Source organism: Aptenodytes forsteri, unplaced genomic scaffold, assembly GCF_000699145.1.
Source record: "Aptenodytes forsteri isolate BGI_AS27 unplaced genomic scaffold, ASM69914v1 Scaffold108, whole genome shotgun sequence".
Lineage (NCBI taxonomy): Eukaryota > Metazoa > Chordata > Aves > Sphenisciformes > Spheniscidae > Aptenodytes > Aptenodytes forsteri.
The window spans coordinates 5,695,273-5,705,987 of NW_008794448.1; the positions used below are offsets into that span (position 1 = coordinate 5,695,273).

General features: G+C 40.1%; 1 protein-coding gene across 1 annotated transcript in view; it reads left to right on the forward strand.

Moving 5' to 3' along the window:
• NPAS3 (neuronal PAS domain protein 3) overlaps nt 1-5,772 on the forward strand; it is a gene marked incomplete at its 5' end in the record, with an annotated part of 555,595 nt that extends 549,823 nt beyond the window's left edge. Inside the window, 2 exons of the mRNA XM_009290396.1 lie at nt 694-809; nt 3,448-5,772. Of these exons, the coding sequence (XP_009288671.1) occupies nt 694-809; nt 3,448-4,757 (1,426 nt within the window). The remainder of the gene's footprint in view (nt 1-693; nt 810-3,447) is intronic.
• Nucleotides 5,773-10,715: the final 4,943 nt, after the last annotated feature.

The following is a 10,715-nucleotide window of genomic DNA, read 5'->3' on the forward strand; positions in this document are numbered from 1 at the left end:
GTTAGAGTGGTTGCTTTTGGTTTCTTGGTGATGTGAATGCATGTGTGCAGTGTTTAAAAAATATATAACCTTTTTAATCTATTTTTTGGCCAAATTCTTTTGAGCAGTGGTCATTTATTCTAGCCCCAACTGAGCACCTTCTTACTAACTTTATGTATGGTCTGCTTGATTAAAGTGTGGAAAACAGGAACGTTGAGAAAAACAGGTATTGAAAGGGCTCTGGCAAGGTTGATAGAGAACATTGTTACAGAGATAACTCTAATAGACATTGCCGGTGGGAGAGAAACAGATTGGAAAAGTTAAAACACCCTCTCTGTCCTTCCAGGCACAGTAATGGGATCAAAATCGAGATATTTTGTTGTTGGATGATTACACAGTGTAACTTTACTGTTAGATATCACACAAGCTGTGGTGTCCCACTTCAGTAAGAATTCTTTGATAGCTCTAAAACTTCACTAGAATCAAACGAGTTTTAGTACCTGGTCAATATAAGTATTTGACAGCAGTATTAAAATAAACCTTCATAAAATCCCTGCTGTGAAGCTCTGAGGAGCCGAAAATGTGTGTTTCTGTGTTTGCTCTGCTATTCTTCCTATTTATCTTCTTTGTTCCTGAACTTTGATATGAAAAGAGGGAAAAACCATGAAACTGCAAATCATCCAATTGTGTTTATATTTGCTGTCTCCTCTTCAGTAACCCAGAGTACAAGGACACTCCAATGGATATTGCACAACTTCCCCATCTGCCAGAGAAAACCTCAGAATCCTCGGAGACCTCTGACTCTGAATCGGACTCAAAGGACAACTCAGGTAACACACATGTTGTGCCTTTACACCCCCAAAAGGTTCATATCATGAGAGCCATGTGGTTGGTTTTCCAGTTGCTTTTACTTCTCAAGGATTGTTCCCTTATAACAACAACAACAAAAAAAAAGCCCTGTAAAATTAAATTGAAAAACACTAGCAAAATCTTTTAATGACCAGCATTTCCACGGTATCTCCATTTCCTCAGTATTTCTCTTCATGCTCTGCACGCATCCTTGCCTACATTGCACTGAACTAAATATTTGATTTCCCAGCTAAGCTTCATGAACAGGTATTGTGTCTTGTGGAGAGGACCTGGGATTGTAACTGTTGAATATAATTCTAGTTCTTATCTTTCCAGAGTAGGCATACGTCAATCTTTATGACCCTTTTTCCTGTATAAATACATTTTTGAAGAGTCTCGCTAGGGGGCAGTGAAGATTGCAAAATTTGAGGGTTTTCTTGGGTTAAAAGAATTGTATTTTATTAGAAGGTATGGGTTCAAGCACTTGTTTCTAAGGTCTTTAAGTCTGGGACTTCAGCTGTTTTTTAAAAGCTAAATGTACTTGTCAAACTCAATGTATAAATTAGTGCACAGTGAACAGATGGTTCACACATTCCCCATTAGTTTTAAAAGTGGTTACCTAGGCACAGGTACAGATCATCTGGCTTTGAAAGGAGCATGGTTTCCTGTGGCCCAAGAACTGAGGATGTTACTCTGCCATAGTATGCGATACATAGATCTGATTTTTCTCTCGTGTCTATGGCTGTTCTCTTTTGTCTTTTGCCTTTATTTGTTCTCCTTTGACAGCTTGGTTTGATGGTTTAAGTCAATATTAGCACACATATAGGCTTGTTGCCCACCATCATTGGGAATCTCTTCACCCATTCCCAGTGCTTCCTTTATGCTGTCTGGTTCCTAAATAACCAAATAACATACATGTGGAGAACAGTTTGCATTTCCCATGTGCACTGTAAGTTTCTTCAGCTGAGAAGTGTATGTGCATTCATGACTCGTAAGGCTGATGCAGAGCAAGAGAGCATTCTTCAAAGGTGCACAGATGTGTACATCTCAGAAGGAGATGTCTTGGAAGACAGCAGAGGCAGGGGGTTGTTTCTTACAAAAGAATTAACTAGAAATGCCAAAGGAACTTGAAATCGGAACAGCATCTTGGATGAAACCAACAAGTTCAGTTCAAGCTCTGATAAAATCCCAGGCAAATTTTGTGCAACTTTAGACTACCTCACCCTAAGGCCACTCTTGACCAGCTAGGAACTGTGACCTTAAAAGAAAGCATCTTCAAAACAAGAAAAAAAATTGTAGGAGAAATTCAGCCCTAGGTGGAACAAAAAGCTGGATGAAATTTAGGGGTTTGTGGCTGTTACTTTGCTTCTGTGGGTTTTATTTTTCAAACGGGAGGGTCTCTCTGCTGCTGGTGACTCAAACAAAAATCCCATTAAGTGACTTGAGAAATGCATTGCCCCAAATCCTCAGGCAGCTTCCCTGTCAAGCCCACCTTCTCCAGCACTTCTGGGAAACTGCTTGGTATTGACATGGCTCCAGGAGTAACCAATCTTTAGAGGAAAACTGGCCCTTCCCCTCTCCCCCCTAAAAAGAGTATATTGAAAAGGGTAGTACTTGGCTCTGATGAGTGAAAAAACATCTTTTATTTCCCAACAAAAGATTTCTGGCTGGTCTGTAAAAGACGGGGTCTCCTGAAGCCTTTCATGACCCCTTCAAACATAGTATGATAATGGAGAGTATTCATTCTCAAAGCTGCTTTGGCTGCCTGAGTCCAGTGGGCTAGAGCGTTTATCTCATCCGTATTAGAATTAGGTAAAAATCTAAAACACAACTAAATGAATTCAGGCAAGGAGAGTGACAGCTTCTCAGTGCTGTAACTGGGCTATTTTCAATGGCCCTTAGATGGTTTGGATCAATCGAGAATTTAATTCACTGCCTGAAATTTTTTTTCTGTTTTTTTTTTTTTAATTTGTTGCCCTTCGGGGGAATATGAGAAGACAGTCTAGCAATGTAACAAAATTGTTATAACTGGTTTATTCATTCAGATTTATACATATATGACCTGCTTCTCCTCTCACACAGGAGGAAATCAGCAGTAATTCCACTGAAGTCAGAGACACTGTGCCACTTCGAAAGTGGCAACGGTGAGAGGAAAATGAGATGAGAGGACTAGAATCTTCATTAGTAAATAGTGCTACACCTGGGTGCCTGCCCACAGTAGGAGAACACAGATGTAAAATAACAATCACCAGAACATAATGGGCATAATGGGATTGTTCACTGACTCCTCTTTCGATGACACAGCTACAATGCCATTGTGCTCACAGTTGTCAAAATGATTCTTGTCCAGCGAGCAGATGAAAAGGCCCCCCTCAATCAAGGTGAAGGCCATATACCATAGGCTTTTAGAGCACTAACAATCCTGAGTCAGGGAGATTCATGGTGATCAAAAGTCTCCCAACACAATGTTGCAAAAAAATTGTGGCTCTACAGAAGAGAACGCCTTTTGCCAAAAAAGTTTACAGCAATCAAATCTCATTGGTAGGTAGAAATCTGGACTTGGGTTATAATATTATGTTCCTGTTGCTAATGGTTTGTTTCACTTTCCTTTTGCTCCAGAGGACAATGAGAACTCAAAGTCAGATGAGAAAGGAAACCAGTCAGAAAACAGTGAAGACCCTGAATCCGACAGGAAAAAGTCAGGAAATCAGTCGGATAACGAAATGAACTGTAATGATGATGGGAACAGCTCCAGCAACCAGGACAGCAGGGACAGTGATGACAGCTTTGAAAACTCTGACTTCGAGAATCAAAAGGCCCCTGAGGACAGTTTTGGCACTCTTGGCTCTATGCAGATCAAGGTGGAGCGCTATGTTGAGAGTGAGTCAGACTTGCGGTTGCAGAACTGTGAATCACTGACCTCGGACAGTGCCAAGGACTCAGACAGTGCAGGGGAAGTAAATGCCCAGTCTTCCAGCAAACATCAAAAGAGGAAGAAGAGGAGAAAAAAGCAAAAGGGAGGCAGCATGACCCGGAGAAGGCTGTCAAGCACCTCAAGTCCAAATGGACTTGACTCAGCTTTGGTGGACCAGCCCCAGCTGCTCTCGTCACCAAACAGTGCCTCAGTGCTCAAAATTAAAACAGAAATCTCAGAACCTATCAATTTTGATAATGATAGCAGTATTTGGAATTACCCACCCAACAGGGAAATCTCAAGGAATGAATCACCCTACAGTATGACCAAGCCCCCCAGCTCCGAGCACTTCCCTTCCCCCCAAGCCAGCAGTAGTTTACATGTCTCCATTCCAGACTCCGTTCTCACCCCGCCAGGGACTGAAAATACTGCCAGCCGTAAAACTCAGTTCAGCACCTCATCCAACTCAGCCTTGGCTCCTGTGTCCTCTGACCCTTTGTCACCCCCACTTTCAGCATCTCCACGGGACAAACATCCAGGAGGTCCCACAACTTCCAACTCTTTGTTGTACACTGGGGATCTGGAAGCCCTTCAGAGGTTACAAGCAGGCAATGTGGTTCTTCCTTTGGTTCACAGGGTAACGGGAACCCTTGCTGCGACCAGCACTGCTGCTCAGAGGGTCTACACCACTGGCACTATTCGGTATGCTCCAGCTGAAGTTACTTTAGCCATGCAGGGCAACCTCCTCCCCAACACCCACGCTGTTAACTTTGTTGATGTTAACAGCCCCAGCTTTGGGCTGGATCCTAAAACACCGATGGAAATGCTCTACCACCACGTTCACCGACTCAATATGTCGGGACCGTTTGGAAGTGCTGTGAGCGGGGCCAGTCTGACCCAAATGCCTGCAGGGAATGTGTTCACAACTGCCGAAGGACTTTTTTCCACTCTTCCATTTCCTGTGTACAGCAATGGCATTCACACTACACAGACTCTGGAACGGAAAGAGGATTGAAATATGACCACATACTGTGTTCAGTGTTATACTCTGAGGCATAGACTATGTTTTAATTTAGACCTTTAATTCTAGCACTTTGAATTTGAGCAGGTCAGCTTATTCTCTCAATATGATGGTCCCCATTTCATTCCCTTTCTCTTTAACTTGACTTATTCTTTACTGTAAAGATATTTTTTTATTTTTGCCTTCAGAGAGTCGAAGTACCAGTTGCCTGCCATTTTGTCTTCTTCTAAGATGTGTGTTTTTTCCTTTGCATCTTTATTAAGATGCCTTTAATATGTGTATGCCTCTGCCATAGAATACTCAGTGTTGTGGTAAAGAGATTTTAAAGTGACAACCATTGGTTTTACTTCAAAATGATCTTGATATGATCAAGATTAAAAGAGACAAGCATAAACAATGTGCCCTGTTTGACTAAGTCAAATGAAAAGGGGTTTTTGTTCCTAATTCCTTTAAAAATAGGGGATAGTATTTTAGAATTTTATGCAGAGTTTAATTCTCTTTTTATGGTTAAGATTTTCTTACTTGCACATAAAATAATTTGGGTTCTTAAAAAGTTAATTTCTGGCCTGTGACTAGAATGTTAAAAAGTTGGACTAAATGTTAATTACTGAAACTTTAACTTAATTTCTAAAACCATGGTGCTATCATTTATTAATCTGTAATGTCTTCATACAATATGCAGCTTGTGGGCTGGGTTTTTTGGAAAGAATGTGTTCCGTACTGGTTTATAGTCGGGTGCTGCAGTCTCCTTGGTTAGTTAAGACAAAAGCCCTCATTAACATTTGCTGCAGGACTTAAAATTTTTTACCTCCAAACTAACAAGCATAGCCTCACATCAAATTTAAATGGGTCAGGAAGCCTTTTTCAAAAAGTGCTTAAAAACAGAAAACTCAATTTAATTGACGCGAGGAGCAGTTTCTTAGGTGCATATTGTTTTGCTTTATTTTTTTCTCAGTGTAACTGAGGCTAATTTTACAACATCAAATAACACTTCGGAGTAAAAAAAAAACCAGAAGAACTATTTAACATGTTTTGTTTTGTTTTTCATTTAATATTATAGAGGGAAGGTTGTAAATTTCTTTTTGTTCTTTGATTTGGGTATTTTTTGTTGTTTTTTCCTTATTTCTAGTGTTGAAACCAATATGTTTTAAAACTAAAGAATGGGTTAATAAGCTGGAAATAGATAACTACAACTGAAAACTGCACATTAAGTAAAAGAAAAGAAATCTCCTATTTTGTCTTTGTTGCCAGAAATCACAGTGTAGTGTCAAACACTCCAAATGACTGTCAAATATAAATTCTTCTTCCACTCCATCTTTGGCAGCTGTTTGTTAAGGCATCTAATAACAGATGTGAGAACTGTAATGTGTACAATGTGTAAGTGTCCTTGGCTGTCAGTCCCATTGCAGTTTCAATGTGTGTTACTATATGCAGTATATACTAAGCTAATGTAGTTGTTTTGTCCTTTGTCTTCTCTGTGCTTTATCTCTAGTCCGGAGTGGTAAAGTCCCATTCCTGCAGTCCTAGTGAACCAGTGATTCTTGGGGGTTAGTGGTTTTTGTGTGGTGGCCTTCCTCTGTAATGTCACCTTATGCTGCTTCCACTGTCTGTATACCTTTTAATTTCTGCTGTTGCTTTGCTGTTGTGTATTCTCAAACCTCTCTCCCCCCCTTCCTCTCTCCCCTCCTCTCCCCGCCTCTCCCCTCTCTCTTTCTCTCTCTCTCTCTCTCGTTCTCTCTTCTTCACTCTCAGAGATAAAAGACTCTTAACTAGCTCAAGGTTAATGGAGCCATTTTTCCCACAGAGGAATTCTGGGTATGACTTACTCTTCCAGTGTACCCCACAATGCACTACAGAGTAATGCTCAGATATATTAAGCAAATTGACGCCATATAGCCTCAGTTGTTAACATTCCCAGAGTCCCTTGTGCTCGAACTGTAAGCAGAGGGTGCATTTCTTTGGTTTTCTCCCAGGTAGGCTGGCGGAGTAATACGTAGAGCAATTACCAGTGAGATAGGAAATGCTTTCAAAGGTCAACCAGCATTGTTTAAAAAGGAAACTGAGCTTAGAATTGTCATATATATTTGCTTATGTGTGCAATGCTAATATATTAACTCAGCTGTCCTTTGAATTTTTGATCGCTCACTGCGTCGAGTCAATTCCTGCGGTAGCGTTGAATTTGAGAAGTAGGAGGTCCAAGCCACAGCGAAGTAATAGCGAAAAAGGAATTGGATGCCACAAATTTAATTAATGAGCTTTTAAAGGTTCCATTGGAAGGATTTAAGTAGGTCTGAAAAAGGCGAGAAATCTGATTGGGAAATGCAAAGTTTAATTTTGGAAGCTCTACTCTAGCTATGGAACAATCAAAGGAGTGCACCTATCAGCTACAAAGAACAGCTAGGCAGCTGTTGTTGTTTTGGTTTTTTTTTTATAAATGTTTCTGTGTTGTGTCAAAATGATTTCTGGTGATTTAAACTAACAGATAATCACAGCTGCTGTCTAAATCCATAGTGTTTAAAATTACAAAATGAAAAAAAAACTTCATTACCTGTGAAGACTGTGTCTGTGTTTTTAACTATTTCTTGTACAAATATATGAAATCTTTTATGAGGAGACTGGTGCCAAGTAGCTGAATAATGGGGAAAGGGATTCTGTTCGTATAAATCTTAGCAGTGTTACCAACTCTACAATATAAAAAAAATTAAAATGTTAAAAAGTGACAGCTATGGTACATTTATTTTGTGTTAAGCTAACCGAATCTAACTTCTTGAGTGCCTGGCTTATTTGAAACATTTTTTTCATTGATCATTGATAATGCTGCAAATCAGAAATGTACATACTTCATTTACAACAGGGTTCTTTTTATACTTTTGTAGATTCTCATACATGTCATACATGGTTGTCTTTATGTAACTTAATTTTTTTTCATCCCGCAGGTGCCATTTTCATAATAAACTTCTCTTGGATTTGTTACTATCTGGCATCATTTCTTTTACATATAACCATCCTGACTAATGAATGCTGGTAGTATTTGTTTGAGCAGGTATTTTTAAATTGTTTTGTTTAAAAACCAAAAAAACAAAACAAAACAAAACCAAGAAAAAAATAACCAAAAATCAAAGAGGATAAAGCTAGATTTTATTAACGCTTGTGAAATGAAGAAAAGAAGCTGTCAAGATGTAGGTTAAGAATGCTAATCCAAATACTACAACAAACTTGCCACCATCCTAAATTCTCAGCTACCCCAACTCATTGTCATATTGAGCATTTTTATGCACATTATCAAAGCTGAATAATGGACCTGCGACATTAACCACTATAGAAAGTGTGCATTTTTTCTTGATTAATGCACACTGGAAGAGGTCAGCTTTTGTACATTAATCATTTAAAATGCACTTTATATTTTCATTTTTGTACTCTACAATGTTACAGTGAAACTCTTCAGTCACATTATATCCTACCTAGGCTGCTGATTCTTTTAAATGTGTACTTTCCTTCCCCAGACTGGCAACATGTAAGTTGTTGGTGTCATGTGGCTAGACTTTCTGCCTTACAAACTGAGGACAGAAACATTTACCAGCGTAGAAAAGACAAGGCAAAAAGCCTTGACCTGACAACTGAAGGGAAAAAAAAAAAAACTCAAATACAGTTGTGATTACGCAGACATCCACACGCAGTGGTTGACCCTAAAAAGGGAGCAGCCATCGGCAATTACACCTGCATAAGTTCTGAAAAAAGGCCCAGAGCAAATGTGCTCCCCTGTGGAAAAGCAGGGCGAAGCTATGCTACAGGAGATGCTGCCCCAGGTACCCATCTCTGTGTGCTGGCTGGCAGTGGCTGCGGCACGCACGAGGAGGGGCTGGGTCATGGCAGGGCTGGGGAGCAGGAGCCTTCTCACCCACTGCTCACGCGGTCTCTGCATTTCTCCTTCATTCATTGGCTTTCTTTACAGTGCCTCCCCAACCTGCGACAAAGATTTCCAGATTCCATATTTTATTTTGATATTGCTGAGTATGCAACCTCTAAGAACACAAATTTTGGGCATGTAAAATCAAGACAGTGCTGCCCGTAGCCAAAATCTGTAAGCAATTTTGAGTGCCCAAATCTTTCCTCCTCTGTATGTCCACTTAGAAATTAAAACTACTGGGCTAGTCATTCTGGATCAGATTTTGGTTGCCTTATTAAAGCTGAGTAAAACTGTCTAATCAGTTGCACAGTTTTCAGCACATCTTTTTACAGCAAAAGATACACTCGGCTGAAGTAAGAGCATGTGAATCTGGCTTGCTGGGCTGATAAAACAAAAAAAAACCACAAAAAAATGTATGCACAGTTATAGCTCGGTGAGCCAGCCCAATGGCTTAGTAGCCTGAAGTCTGGCTCTTTGAGTTTCCAAGCAGTTCAGGATTCCCACTTCCCAGGCTCCAAGCACCGAGTTTGATATGTCTCCAACTTGCAGAGGGTAGAAAGCAGCAGAGGTTAGCAGTGCTGCTTTCAGCTCTGCTCACATGTTCCAGTTGGCAATGCATCTTGTTTATGAGGTAGCTAGGGGTATGGATGCCAACCGAGAGGAAAACGGAATTTAAATGGAGATTGGAAGAATGACTAGAATAAAGCTTAATGGAAGAATAACGTGCCTGTTCCAAATAAGTGTTAACCAAAATTATCTAAAGCCACTAATTCCAAGAAGGGGTTTGAGGGGGGTGTTTCCGAATTCTTATAAAGGCTTTTTAAACCTCAACCATATTGCCTATACATTGCATCAGAGCACAGAGTTGATGGTCAAAGTGAATAAACTGCTCTAAGACTTCCAGTTGAACGAGAAAGTTTGTGCATTAAAGAAAATGATGGAAAGGCTGTTTCATGGGGGATTTTTTTATAGTGATGCTGTTGCATCGATACAGCTCTGGGGAATGGAGTTTGTAAATTATTATTTGTAGCAATTTTAAGAAACAAAAACAACTGCTTGAAAGGGTTGAATCCTTTCAAAAGGGTTCTTTGGGGTTGGTCTAGTTGCTATTTTTCTAATATTTGGAGGAAAAACTGTTTGCCATGCAGGAAGTTGGGCAAACTTTGTCAAGTCACTTCATCAAAGAACATGTCCTAAAACAACTGATCTCAGTAACTGCCATCTCTGGAAAGTTTGTTCCTCAACCACTTGTTTTGCAAGGTGATATATGCAGGTATCTAAATGCCACCTGAAGAGTTGCAAGGGGAAAAGGGCCCTTTCAAAGCGTCATGACTCTGAAAAGTTACAGTGATAGAAAAATGTTTCAGGACTACTTAGATAACTAGCTCTGACAGCTTGCACTGGTGCTATTGCACGGTGGTCATGTCACTGGAGTAACTGTGATGCCCCTGACAGCACATTTATTGTTATGATTCTAGGAACTGCAGTAGTTTAAATGTGTCAGTGCTTTCAGAGGTATTTGCATAGTATTTTTCCTTCTTGCCATTGTAATTTCTTTATTTTCACTTTAGGGCTGGGGGAGGAGGGTAGAAAGGCTGGATGTGCATTGTCAACTAATTTAATGAACTGTCATCTATCCAGAGTTTACCAAGGAGCCTACAGAAATGTGAACAAATGGGATGTCACCAGAGCCACAGATGCTCAGGTAAGATCAAACCATTTATAAAACATGTACATGCATGCACACAGACACACAGATCTGCTACCTCTGAAAGCCAGTTGGGCTTTCAGACTGGCCAGGGTAGTACCTATGTATATATGCATAATAAAGGTCCTTTCTTCCCCTCTTCCACCTATTCCTTCATCTTTTCATCAAAAGGAGTGAGTCCTGGAAGCTGTTATCCTCTCTCTCTCAGCGTAAGTAGTGTTTATATAGTGTATGAACAGGTATATTTTGCTGGCTGAAATAACACCCCAGTGATTCGTCTAATAGCTTTGAAATTTCCAAATAGCACTCAAGACCAAATTTTCATAAAACATATCCA